At 46.3% G+C, this 14,122-nt stretch overlaps 1 protein-coding gene across 1 annotated transcript in view; it reads left to right on the plus strand.

Annotated features, from left to right (window-relative positions):
• The window catches only part of LOC138283058 (lymphocyte antigen 6E-like), a 55,282-nt gene extending 41,519 nt beyond the window's left edge, over window positions 1–13,763 (plus strand). Inside the window, exons 3-4 of the mRNA XM_069221199.1 lie at window positions 9,762–9,950; window positions 13,411–13,763. Of these exons, the coding sequence (XP_069077300.1) occupies window positions 9,762–9,949 (188 nt within the window). The 3' untranslated portion in view covers window position 9,950; window positions 13,411–13,763. The remainder of the gene's footprint in view (window positions 1–9,761; window positions 9,951–13,410) is intronic.
• The last annotated feature ends 359 nt before the right edge of the window (window positions 13,764–14,122 follow it).

Here is a 14,122-nt window from a genome sequence, read left to right on the forward strand (position 1 = left end):
ATGTCCCATGCAGGAAGAAGGATTGCAGTCAGGTTTGCGTCTTCGGATTCCACCTGCAAGCCTTGGTACACGCAAAACTCATGGTTGGTGGAAAGTGGTGCTGCCAGGGACCAGGAGGGCCCAGGAGGACTCTACCCAGGAGGGGGAGTTAGAGGGGACTCTCAGCAACTCAGGGAGCCCACAGAGGCAGAGGCAGCACCCACAGGAGGCTCACAGGATGGGGACACAGAAGTCGAAGAAGGAGCCCATGCAGCACCTCGATAAGGGATCCCACGCTGCAGGAGAACCACTCGGGAAGCTGTGTATCGCAAGAATGGGTGCCTTGGCAGCTGCAAGTGGCGATGTAGATGGGAATACTGTCCTGCATGGGAAGGCAAGGGCTTACCTCCACCAAGGTTGGACAGTTGGAAGAGAGGACCATCAGGACCACTTAAGCCCACCTCCCGTGTTGCAGGATCCATGCAGCTCTTCACCCCAAGGGAGATTCCTTCTTCTTTTCTGTGCAGACTGTCGATGGGCTGTCTTCAGAGGATGCACGGGCACAAAAATGCTGCAGTTGCAGGCAGGAGCCGGAAATACAATGTTCCAGGCAGAGTCTTGCTTCTTTGTTGCAGCTTGTAGGGTCCTGGAGCATCTGGATACAGTTTCTTCAGCCAGAAGTCAAAGTAGGGCCTGCAGAGGAACCTGCTGGAGTCTTGCAAGCCGAATCTGAGGAACCACCCAAGAGAGAGACCCTAATTAGCCCTGAAAGGGGGATTGGTCACCTAGCTGGGTGACCACCTATCAGGAGGGGGCTCTAACGTCACCTACCAGCACTGGCCACTCAGATGCTCCCAGAGTTCCCTGCCAACCTTATTTCCAAGATGGCAAAACCCAGGGACCCTCTGGAGGAGTGCGGAGCACCACCCCTGGGGTGGTGATGGACAGGTGATTGGTCACTCCCTTTTCCTTTGTCCAGTTTCGTACCAGAGCAGGGACTGGGGGTCCCTGAGCCGGTGTAGACTGGTTTATGCAAGGAGGGAACGAAGTGTGTCCTTCAAAACTTTACCAGTGGCTTGGGGAGGCCACCCCTCCCAAGCCTGTAACACCTATTTCCAAAGGGAGAGGGTGTAACACCCCTCTCCCAAAGGAAATGCTTTGTTCTGACTTCCTGGGCTTGAGATGCTGTGAGGTGGTAGCAGCTGGGGCTAACTGGAAAATCTCAGAAGGTTGTAATGGCAATACTGGGGATCATCTAAGGAGCCCCCAGAGTGCATTGGATCATACAACCAATGCTTGCAAAAGCACTGGGGTATGATTCCAACATGTTTGTTACCATTATGTAGCTGGACTTAGGTATTGACCTATGTCCAATACCCGCATAAAATGGCAACCTGCACTCCATAAGTCTGGGGAAATGGGCCCGGAGTTCATGGGGGCACCTCTGCTAGTGCAGGGATGCCCTCACACACAGGTACTTTGCACCCTGCCCTCTGGTTGAAGGCCTGCCATAGGGGTAACTTATAAGTGACCTGGTGCAGTGTAAAATGGCTGTGAAAGGGTGCTTGCACCTTTTCACGCAGGCTGCAATGGCAGGCCTGCAGACACTTTGCATGGGCGCCCTATGGGTGGCAAAAGATATGCTGCAGACCATAGGGATCCCCTGGTACTCCAATGCCCTGGGTACCTAGGTACCATACAGTCGGGACTTATAATGATGCACCAGTGTGCCAATTATGGGATGAAATACAGTTCCAGCAACCATGTTTATAGGAGAGAGCATAATCAATGGGGTCCTGGTTAGCAGGATCCCAATAGTCACAGTCAAACATACTGACAAACAGTTAAACACACTGACAAACAGGCAAAAAGTTGGGGTAACAAGTCTAGAAAAGGGCTACTTTCCTACAATATACATGAAAAGACAGAAAAGCAAACTATAGTGGCACATTGATGTCTTGTGATACCCCTGCAACTTTCTATTTCACAGCACACTTCAGTGGTTATAGTACTCTGTTCCCCACTGACTACAAATATATTACAAAAACAACAAATGCATAACTCTACCTGGGTATTTAAATTATTGACTGAGACACATCTATGTAGAGTAATCCTTATCTGTTTAACCTCCCTCTTCTCGAAAAGCTTATAAAGAAACTACCTGTCACGTCAGTGAGCTCAAGCAGTATTTGGCTCCTGAGGTTCCAAGGACAGCAGCATATTTCGCCATAAGGATTGCCTGGTTGCCACTGACTCTTATAGATGGAACGAACTATAATAATAGAGGAGCACACACTGTGTAAATGACATCATCTTGAGGCGAGTTTCCACTTTCACACACCTCATTCAGGCTGTAGACAAACTCAGAGCCCAAACAGATATTATGAATACATTTCTTGCTTCAATTCAGTAACAACAAATTGGGCATGGGCTACTATAAAATTTGATGTTTGGAAAATAAGCTAACCCAAGGAACAAAGGCCTGAATTTGAGAAGGTATTGGCTCCATAAATCCCCACATTAGCATAATTTTTGTAACTCCAATGTGGCAATATTATGGCAAAAACATCATGCCATATTCACAAAGTGGTGCAACGCATGCATTGAGCCACTTTGTAACCCTTGCGCCACATTATACCTACGTCAGGCATAATGTATGCAAGGGCGCATTCCCCCATTAGGGGGGGGCTGCAAAACTGGTGCAATGAAATCTAAAAGATTTCTTTGCACCATTTTTAGCAGCACTTTTAACACCTCCACAGAGCAGGCATTAAAAGGAGGCACACCATTGTTTTCAATGGGCCTCAATGCGGTTTGAAGGATTAGCATCAACATTTTTGGTGCTAATCCTGCCAAACTAGCATAAAAAATGTTGAGGCTAGTTCCCTGACTATCGCCATAGTGAGCCATATGTTAATTTTGGTGCACACATGGTGACCTTAGGGGGTGCTAATGTGCACAAGAAAAGTGGTGCTGCATTGTATGCAGCACCACTTTTCTTAAATTTGGCCCAAAGTGTTTAATGGCATGTGTGGCTTTAACTACACAAGCTCTGCATACTCCTGCTATCTAATGTTAGGTCTGGAGTGGTTCAAGTTGTTTTTTTCTAAGAAGTGTTTTGTGTCACAAGACCGAGTGACTACTCCTCTAAGTGATATTGCGCATGGGCATCAACTCCTTTGTTAGATTGTTTCCTCTCTGCCATCTGGTTCGGACTTCTGTCTTTTTGACTCCATTTGGTTGGGTTTTCAATCTCTCTTTTCTGTTCCAGTGGTATTGTATTCAATTGTGCTTTCCTATCTTACCACTCCTTATGTTTTTCCTCGGTTCGGGCTTTAACTAATCAACCCTCAGGGTATTAGAGCCCGCCTCATGCCGACCTTTCATGTGGCTCTGCCATCTACAGAAATGGTTCCCTGATGTGGAGTACAACATTGAGAGCAAAACACATTCTTCTGCCCAGTGTGTGAGTACTGTAGCCCCAGGTTTCCCACAGAAACCGACTCAGAAGGCGCGAAAGCGTATTATAGAGGTAGCCAGTCCACCACTACCATCTGGTCATAGTCAGTACTGAAAGACGGTTTTGGAGATCCCTCCTCCAGCTCTGCACCAAAACAAAGCCATAATGGATAAGACCTCTGCCTAGGCATTGACCTCCACCATCTCGGACAGAGATCTAGTTCTGGTATTGATTCAAATCTCAGCACTGACCCGGCCGCTGTCTGCTTTGATATCGGCGCTGACCAAGATTATGAAGCACAAACATTAGGAACCAAAACCTTCAGAGACAAAATCTTTGGAGACCAGGGGCTCGGGCCAATCTTCCACCAGCCCTTCTACTATTCAGCCAATTCCTAAAGATGTATGCTGGACAGCTCAAATTTCATATTCAATAATGTGCAGACCGAATCGTAGCTACAACTTCCTGTGCTTCTTAAGAGGAAATTGACTTTTGAGGAGAACCTGGACGTTCCTGTCCCTAAGAGGAAGAGGACAAAGGACTACCACCTCCTCCTCTATCTCCACCTGCTCCTCCTCCTCCACCATCTTCACCACCTTCACCTCCTTCCATGCCCCACTCTCCACCTCCACTACCTATGCAAGGGGATTACACTCCTCAAGGGTCACCACAATTTTACACTAGAGGGTTAGGTCATCCCTCGATCACAGAGATCCATGGGATGCTTATGATCCTGGTCCCATTACACATAGCAACCCAAATCTTTACCCTGCTCGCCCCTTTCCTCCAGGGGACACTACCTCCTACCAACAGGTAGTTTCTAGGGCAGAAGGATTCCACCACATAGAGATTCGCAAGGATCCCATAGAGCAGGATTTCTTAATCAATGCTCTCTCCTCCACACAAGGGCATGCATTTTTTTTCTATGCTCCCTGGTATGCTCAGACATTAGGAAGATATGATTAAGGAACCTGTACATTCTAGGATGATTACACCACATCTGATTCTATAGTGGCCACTACGGCCTGCAAACAGGCTAATAGTCAAGCCACAGGGGATTGTCCTCCCCAGAATAGGAGAGTAAACAAATTGATGCTGGAGGATAGAGGGTGGCGGTGCAGGCCACAAATCATTGGTGCATTGCAAATCCTCAAGCTAATCCTCAAGCCATTTGGCCCATTACGATAAGGCACATTAGGATGAAATGAGAAAATTGCAGTAATACCTCCCTGACGGGCACCATAAAAGGGGACAAACAATTGTCTCAGAGGACCAAATTATTACAAATAACTTTACCCGGTGTGCCCTCAATGCAGCAGAGACAGCAGCCGGAGGGATCAACACCAGTGTCCTCTTGCAATGGCATGCCATTCTTCGGTGTTCCGGCTTCAAGCCAGAGGTCCAACAGCCAGTTCACAACATGCCCTTTGACAAGGAGCACCTGTTTGGACCATAAGTGAATGCAACACTTGACAAATTGAAAAAGAACACCACCAAGGCCATGGGTACCCTACCAACTCCCACACAGAGAGGTTCCTTTTGTCACCCGGGGCACAGGGGGGCACAGAAATCCTCCACAGCAGAGGGTTCCACTTCACAAGGAAGACAGCCTCTGTTCCCTTATAGTAGAGGCTACTTCAGGGGTTCGTACAGAGTGTCAAATAATAAGGTGGGAGGAAAGAGTACCACTATACGTGGAACCTGCTCTTCTACAAAATAGTGACTATGATCACCATCCTCCCGAACCTCCAACACATGTCGGGGGGAAGACTCCAACATTTTCACACTGTGTGGGAAACCATCACTCAGACCAGTGAGTCCTTGTCATTATTCAACATGGCTATTGTCTGGAGCTCGGTACCACACCTTCCAACATTCCCCTTGCACCCCAGATTATCACAGGAACACTCAGCTCTTCTCAAACAAAAGGTCCACGTCCTGCTTCTCAAAGGGGCCATAGAGCCCATTCCTCCGCAACACCAAGGTTCAGGAGTATTCTCCCTATACTTCTTGATTCTAAAAAGGATGAGTCTCTCAGACCAATACAGGATCTCCGATCTCTAAACAAAACCATCTTATGAGAATACTTCCACATGGTCACTCTTTGGGATGTCATTCTACTTCTACAGCAATGCTTAAGATTCGTCATTGCAGGAAAACATTGTCAGTTAAAAGTCCTTCCATCGGAGTGACTACCACTCTCGGGGTGTTCACAAAATGCTTAGAAGTAGTTCCAGCACACTTGCAAAGGCAAACCGCCCACGTCTTTTCTTACATGGACAACTGGCTCATCAAAGCAAGTACATTGCACCAGTGTCAACAACACACTCAGAGGAGGGAATCTCACTCTCAACATTCCCGATTCCCATCTCCAACCACTACAAGTTCAACTTTCCTTAGGTTAAATTTTGAATGCACAGGTAGGATTAGCGAACCCCAATCCAGCTCCCATTCATAATTTTCAAACATTTCTGCCACAGTTCCAACAAGATCAGTACTACATAATAAGGAACAATTAAGCGTCTGTTAGGGATGATGGCTTCCTGCATTGTCACAGTCCCTCATGTGAGACCGCACTTGCCTCCACTACAGCAGTGCCTATCTTGCCAATATTTTCAGTCAAGTGGTCACTTGGAAGATCTAGTGTTGACCGTCAAACTCACCATTCTCTGCAATAGTGGAACACCAACATACTCTTAAAGCAGCGGCCTTTTCTAGACCCTGATCCTCACATCATACTCACTGCAGAGGCATCATGATCGGGTCGGGGTGCTCACCTCAAAGACTTGAGAGTTCAAGGTCTACGGAAGGCCAAACACAAGTCTCTCCACATCAACTACCTGGAGCTTCAGGCCATTTTCCTAGAACTAAAAGGTTTCCTTCCTCAACTGTCTGACAAGGTGGTCCTAGTCCGGACAGACAATATGACAGCCATGTATTACTATAGAAACAGGGGCGGACATGGTCTTCACAACTATCACACCTCTTTCAGACCATATGGAAGTGGGCTCTTCACCATCACATTCACCTGTTGGCGTACTATCTTCCTTGGAACGGACAACGACTGCAGACGTGCTCAGCAGGATGCAGCAACAAGCCCATGAGTGGGAACTCTACCTACCAGTCCTCCAGTTGTACTTCAAAAAGAGGGGAGATTCCTCACATAGACATTTTTGCCACAGTAGAAAACGCAAAATGCCCAAGTCTCCTCTCCAGAATCCCAGACCCACTTTCCAAGAGAAACGCTCTAGGGATGAGATGGTCAAGGATATTTGCCTATCTCTCAACCCTAATCAGGTTCAGCAACTTAGGCAAACATCTCTCACCATGATCCTTGTGGCCCCCACATGGGCACGCCAGCCTTCTTTCACCATTCTCTTGGATCTCTTAGTAGTTCCACAGGAGAAGCTCCCCAATAGGCCAGACCTTATTACACAGAATCAAGGACAAACTCTACATCCAGACTCCAAGTCTTTCAACTTTGCAATCTGGTTCCTGAGGTCATGGAGTTTGGCTACCTTGGTCTGCCTGCAGAATGTATAGACATTCTCAAGAAAGCACGCAGACCAACCACTACAACTTGCCATGCAGCAAACTGGAAACGTTTTGTTTCCTACTGCCAACCAAACACATTGATCCAATGAACGCCTCAGTTGAATACATCGTTTGCTGGTTGCTTTATTGGCAGAAAGGAAATCTCGCTTACACTTCGATTCGCTTACATCTTGCAGCAATTGCTGCATATCTCCAAAATTGTTATTCAAAATTCCAGTTATTGAAGCTTTCAAGGAAGGAATAAAAAGAGTTATTCCATCTCGGGTGCCCCCATTCAACTCGTGGAATTTTAACATTGTCCTCACTAGACTCATGGGGCCGCCTTTTGAGCCCCTTCACTGATGTTCACTCCAGTTTCTGCCATGGAAAGTAGCTTTCTTAGTCACCATCACTTCAGTCAGACATGTTAGTGAGCTCCATGCACTAACCTTAGAGGAACCCTTCTTCCAAATTCATAGAGACAAAATGGTTAAAAGAACTAATCCTACATTTTTACCTAAGGTAGGTTCCCAGTTTCACCTCAATCAATCGATTGAGCTACTTTTCCCACAACCTGATTTAGTTGCAGAAAGAGCTCTTCACACCCTCTATGTTAAAAGAGCACTCACACTACACGGACAGAACTACAGAGTTTAGCAAAACTAAACAACTCTTTGTTGCTTTTTCACCACCTCATAAAGGTACCCCAATATCCAAATCAGGCATCGACAGATGGATCGTCAAATGTATTCAAACTTGTTACTTTAATGCCAAAGACCTTCACCTGTTTCTCACAGAGCACACTCCACTCGTACTGTGGCCGTCCTTGGAAACATTCCCATAGCTGACATTTGTAAGGCAGCTACATGGCCTACACCACACACCTTCACAAAGCACTACTGTATGGGTTTTTTAGCACACTAACAAGTCAGTGTAGGTCAGACAGTGCTATGTACCCTTTTCCAAACAGCTGCAACTCCCATAGGGTAGCCACTACTTCTATGGAGGGACTGCTTTACATTCTATGCAGAGCATGTGTATCTACAGCCACACATGTGATCAAACAGATAATGTTACTTACCCTGTAAGTATCTGTGGCATGTACTGCTGTAGATTCATATGTGTGCTCCCTCCTCCCTGAACGCCTCTGTCCATTGCAGTTACATTATATATGTATATATATTTACACTTTGCATCAGCCTCTCTTTTCCTACACATTCCTTCCACTCCTTTCTCACCCACCTGTGGGAAAACAATCTAACAAAGGAGTTGATGCCCATGCACAATATCACAGAGAGGAGGAGTCACTTGATCTCGTCACTCGAAACACTTCTTCAGAGAAAAGCAACTTGCACAACTCCGGGCCCAACACTAGAAGGCAGGAGTATGCAGAGCATGTGAATCTACAGCACTACATGCCACGAGCAGATGTTTAGAGGGTAAGTAACATTATCCTTATAAATGCTCGTGGGCACACACTCACACATACATACATCTATACACACGTATAGCCTTAGGCAGTATGTTCACATTGCAATCTTCATGGTTGGCCATCTCATGGCAACCTTAGTGACACAGACATGAGTATACTTTCATAAGATGGAAACCCCCAAGTTCTCAGCATAGATTAGGCACATCAGCTGGACTTGCTTGGAGACAATGAAGCAATCCCTTGTGACCTTGAAGTTTGACTTTGTTGCTTTAGGCAGTTGCAGGAGGACTTTGGGCTTGCCATGTGCTCTTCACTTGCTTGAAACAGGAGGTCCAGGCTCAGTCCTTCCGCTGTGCAGGTGCGCTAAACTTCCAAGAAGGCAACAGTGAGGAGATGCTGAATGTGCAAAACAGCAATATATTTGTCAGATTTAGGGAGGTTAGTGCCCATCAAACTACCCCCTCAGTTACTGATGGAAACTTAGGTATCTGAAGAGAAGCAACCAAATTTAAGGGGACATCTTTAATGGCTGTCCGGTTCAATGGTAGCAAAGTATCTCATGAGTCTACTTCTGGTGTCTGCTGGTGCCTCGAAAAATGTGGTGACGGCCTTGCCCTCTGCCTAGTCAGTGCTCCAAGAAGAGATAATGTTCAAAATATATAATTTGGAAAAACAAACGTGACTTCAGCAAAAACACTATTCGAGGCATCACCGAAGGAACAGACTTTTGTATTTTTTAATCTTTTGCCTCAAGTGGGAATACACCCTGGAATAAATAGCAGGTAGTTGTCGACATTGATATCTAAAGCGTACATCTCGTTTACTTGGTGTGAACATGTCATTTTTGTGAGCAGAATTACAGCAGGCTTTTCATTTGCATAATATATGTAAGGACATCTAGTTCTGTTCAATGAAACTGCACCTGTTCTCTTCAAGTCGCCAATGATGGGACCTCTGGCAAATAGAGTATGACATTTTTGATGTAGTAATGAGTTTATGTGTGAGGTCATGGGAAATGCAGCATTGCATAGCTAATCTTAACTGTGGTATTCCTGATGCTGCAGTTACACCCCTCCCCACAACTAGTTTTTTCAATAGATTTTATATTTTTATAACAGTGATTATTAACTTATTTTAAGAGATGACGCCTCATAACCACGGTATATACTAGTAAATTATAATGAATTATTAATGATAAATACACTTATATAACACAATGTTTAGTTTCTCTTCTCCAGGAATTGAAGTCAGTAGAGATATTGACACTAAGTAGGTTTTATGGTACGATCCCAGGTTCAAATATGAAGGCCTTGAAGCAGTGGATTCCTACATATTAGCCCTTTTCTTTCCTTACAGAAACAGTGGTTACCAAGAGCTGTGTTCCAGGCTGTACAGAAGGGTCCACCTCTGTGGCAGGAGGGTCGGCTACTGTTTCCTGCTGCAAGTCTGACCTATGCAATGGCGCTTCCTCTGCCAGACTCAGCTACACCCTTCTCTCCCTGGCAGCGGGCATCAGCGCCCTCGTGGTCAGAGCTGCACTGTAAGGTAAGGGGAAAAGCCGCCCATGGAAGAACCTTTGGAGCGCCCATTGGAAGAACCCTTAGAAGATACTGGTAGTTGTCTAACTTTCTCACTTTGTGGCTATACATGCTGCGTTTTTCAGGCATGCGACCTCGGGTAGGTGTGTTGCAGGACCTCCGGATAAAGTCAATTAACTCTCCTTTGGTCTGAGGTTTACGCGCCCCTATGATGCCTTTTCTCCACATGGGATGGGCGACCTACCAACCAACTGACAGTGAAAATTAGTCCACGCTCAGTAAGTGACCTTTTAGCACTTACCGTTTGTTTTTCATAGGAGAAGTCACAGTTTTCGGTCCTGATGAAGCGCCATTGGATCAATTTCTGACCGTGGAGGTGCGAAACATGTCGACCACTTAGTGTTAGGACAGAGTACATCTCCTCCTTTCCCCTTTTTGAGGAGTACAGGGGGACATTATTCCCTTCAAGTACTCCTCTTGCTTATTTTTAATCTTGGCCTGATCCTCATTTCGAGTCATTAAATTGAGATACCGGGGGTTCAGAGCTAATTTCAACCTATATTTCACTCTCCTTTCTTTTCCTTGTCAGCACGTACTGCAGACACCACTGGATCTGCGATACCATCTTCGGTTGAGTGCCACCACTACATGTGTGGTGGTCCGCCAGACATTGCAGTGCCGGTCTGACGAGAAGTTAGCCCAATGATGATGCTCAACGTCCTAAACGATGCTTGAGGGCTCTCCTACTATAGTACTGACATTTCTTGTCCCTGTAGATAGATTTTTTTGAATAGTGTACTCAATTCATTTTTAGGTATACATGCTGCATGTCCATGATTTAAAAAAAGGGGAAACAAACATACACACAATCCCACCTTGCCAGGAAAATGTCCTGGATCCTGCTGTCCCACTCACCCACCATTTCCTGTGGCTGCCCCCTGCTGCAGCATCCTATCACCCACTCACCTGTCTATTTCCCTTTATGTACCTCATAACATTACTGCGCGGGCTGCAGATTATCCCAGCATGCAAAAGGATGTACTGCAGAGTATCCCAACATGCAGCACGATGTACTGCAGAGTATCCCAGCATGCATCACGATGCATTGGGGGGGGTGTCCCTCCTCTGATGCCAAGATATTGTGCCTTCTGGTGCCAAGGGGGATACGCGCCTCAGCAGTGCTTAAAATGGAAATTTAGAAGTGCAGTTACTCATTGCCTCAGATTGCCTGTTTGTGCTGAGAAGTGCCGGTACTCTTCTATTAAAACACTGGAGCAATGCTGAGAAGTGCTGGCACTATCCCTTCCAAATGAAAGAAGTTCTGGTACTGAGTACCTGATAGGCTGAATCCTAGAAGTGCAGGTACTCACTATGTAGAGTACCTGTTTACGCTTGAGAAGTGCTGGTGCTCTCTCATCATATCATCACAGCAATGCAGAGAATTGCAGGTCCTCCCCCTATGGACAGTACCAGCCCATGTAAAGCACTGGTATCTGCCCGCTTAAAGCAATGAGCCAAAGTCCATAGATGATGATGCCTTTTCCACAGTGTTATACTATAGGACTTTATGTTTAATCAGCAATCATAGTGACTATGAATTAGATGCACATTAATCCAAAAACATGAGCTAAGATTGTTGAATTAGTCACAGCGGTGTTCCCTAGTTCAGGTCATACTGATTCACTGCATCGTCAAGTTGGCACAACCAGAAAAACACCATTGTGTTCCAGGATGCACTGCTCACACCCGAAGATGCAAACACAAATGAGTCCTTCACCACAGGGAAATGATTTATATTAAATTTGCCCAGTTCTTAATTTGATCCAGTGGTTTCTGGTGCGTGGCACCGGCACTTATTTGTAGGGGCCTCTACTTAGTTTTTTGCATCAGGCAGTGTCAGGATTGGTGGGAGCGGGCTCTCTCAGCGCTCACCAGATTGCTGGATGCCTGTGCCTTCTCTGACCCAGCTGTCTTGAGACAGCTGGGTTAGAGATGTTTAAAGTGCGCATGTCAGGCTGGCTGTCGCAAGGCGGCCACCCAAAAGTACATGTGCATTTTAAACAAGTGCACAGCTCCCTGCTGCCGCTCGGCAGCATTTGCCAAGCCCTGTCCTGACACTCGGTTCAGGACGGGGTGCTAAAAATTAAAATGGTAATAAACAAAGTTTTTTAACACTTTATTTTTCTATTATGGGGGATTTGTTTTGGCAGGGTGATGGTCCTTTGCCATGTGGAGGGGCAGCCCCTGTTTGAGCCTTAATCCTTGATCCTTAATCCTGGAAAGTGTGAGAAAAGCCACCACCCTCATAACTTAGGCATTACAAATCCCATAATTGCACTCGGATCGACCAACAAATATGACAATCTCTAACAAAACCCCACCATTGGCCACTATTGGCACAAAAGCCAGTAAGGTACACACAGAGATCTCTGTCGCTTCTTGTGTGGAATTTCCTGGCTTTTTGGAATTCACAAACATTCCCAGGAATACACCTGGAGAGCTGCAGTTTGAGTTAGTAACACATTACTGTGACTTACACCAGGCCTGATAACTACACCAGCTCTTTCCCAGCAGCAGGGGTGCACCCATCCCACTTAGAGGGCTGTTTAGCTTCCGCAGAGCTACCTAGAAAGAAGGGAGCCCCCTTAGTTTCAAAGCATACACCCTGACCTGAGCAGAACTTTGCGGGAAAGCGCCTGCAAGGACTAGAAACAGAGTGAGGCGCTAAACTCAATAATAAATACTGAGCTGCACTGACGCTGGTTTTCTGACCTTAAGTTATTCCACACTCTAACTGATTCTCCTTCTGTGTGAGCAGTAGTGTAAACACTACAGTGTGTTTCCAGGGATTCACTCTTCTGCAACCTCTCAGTCCCAGCACACACCTGACCTTCTGTTTGTTACTGTGGAGGTGTAGGATACTGGGGCGATCCGTCACAGCGGTATTCACAGTTCTTTGCCCTAAGCTGCATCCTCAGGGCAGCGCTTTCTGCCATTCAAAATAACTCATTTTCAACCATTCCTAAAAATACTTGAGGAATGGGTACCTCTCCCCAAAATATTCCAGGACTGGAATTAGGATACTAAATAAGCCTCCTGGAATATTTGGGGGAAAGTTGCTCTTTCCCTAAATATACTAGGACTGGAGGTAGAGTAGTGATTTTGACCTTCCAGTTTCCACCACACCCACTGCTGCCCTCAGGTGCAGTTCAGAGCTCAGTCAGCCCAGCAGCTGACCCCCCCCCGGCACAGAACTACTTCACCCCCCTGGGGTACCTCTGGCAGAATGTTCAGGCTGTTGCCTGGTGTGACCCCCTCAGCCCCATCTCCTACCAGAGGAGGCGGGTCCTGGGGCTCTGTTGCTGATCCTTGTCCGTCTCATCCTCTAATAAAAAGGGCATCAGTAGTGATTCTATTCATTGTCTCTTAAAACGCCGTGACTTGATCTCCTGTTTGTTTCTTCCTAGCTGAGGTGACCAAGATCACAGAGAAGTCTGCGCGTAGTCCGCCCGCACGTTTCCTGCTGTCTGTGATTTAGAGAAAAGGCAACAATACGGACTCTGAGATCAGCGATGGTGAAATAATGTCGGATTAAATGAATATACATGTGGGCTTTCTGTTCTTTTATAAACGAATACATTGAAGCTGGCCCATCACTTTATACCCGCCATGGTTCTTAAAATGTGGATACAGCCAAGCTGTCATTTTTATTGTTTGTCAACCATAAATAAAGGAATGCTTTCCCTAAGCTGTTGCTTAACATGTCTCAATCTAGGCTTTGTGGCACTTTGTAATTGTTAAATAAAGACCTATAAAAATGTTTCCAATGAACGTTTATTCATTCAGTTCCAAGGGCGCCAGGAGAGCACAGGTCCAACCTCAGCGCCTCAATGTATAAATAGACCTGAGGTTACAGCATGTCATGGAAAACAGTCATTAGGCCACTAAAGCAGCTCTGTGATCCTCGCCAACCCATGCCATCTGTTGCCGCCTACAGTAGATAGCTGCTGCTTGAGTATTCCCTGGGACCTCAGAGGTGAGAGGTCAGAGGTCCTCTTGGTCAGCTGGCTGCATCCACCGAACCTACAGCCTCAACACACAGCTAAATAGATATCACCCTAAAGAGCCTCTGACCCCAGGGCTGGTTTCAGCATTGGTGGTGCCCACTGTGACAATCTT

The sequence above is a fragment of the Pleurodeles waltl genome, chromosome 2_2 (assembly GCF_031143425.1).
Source record: "Pleurodeles waltl isolate 20211129_DDA chromosome 2_2, aPleWal1.hap1.20221129, whole genome shotgun sequence".
In the NCBI taxonomy this organism is placed as follows: domain Eukaryota; kingdom Metazoa; phylum Chordata; class Amphibia; order Caudata; family Salamandridae; genus Pleurodeles; species Pleurodeles waltl.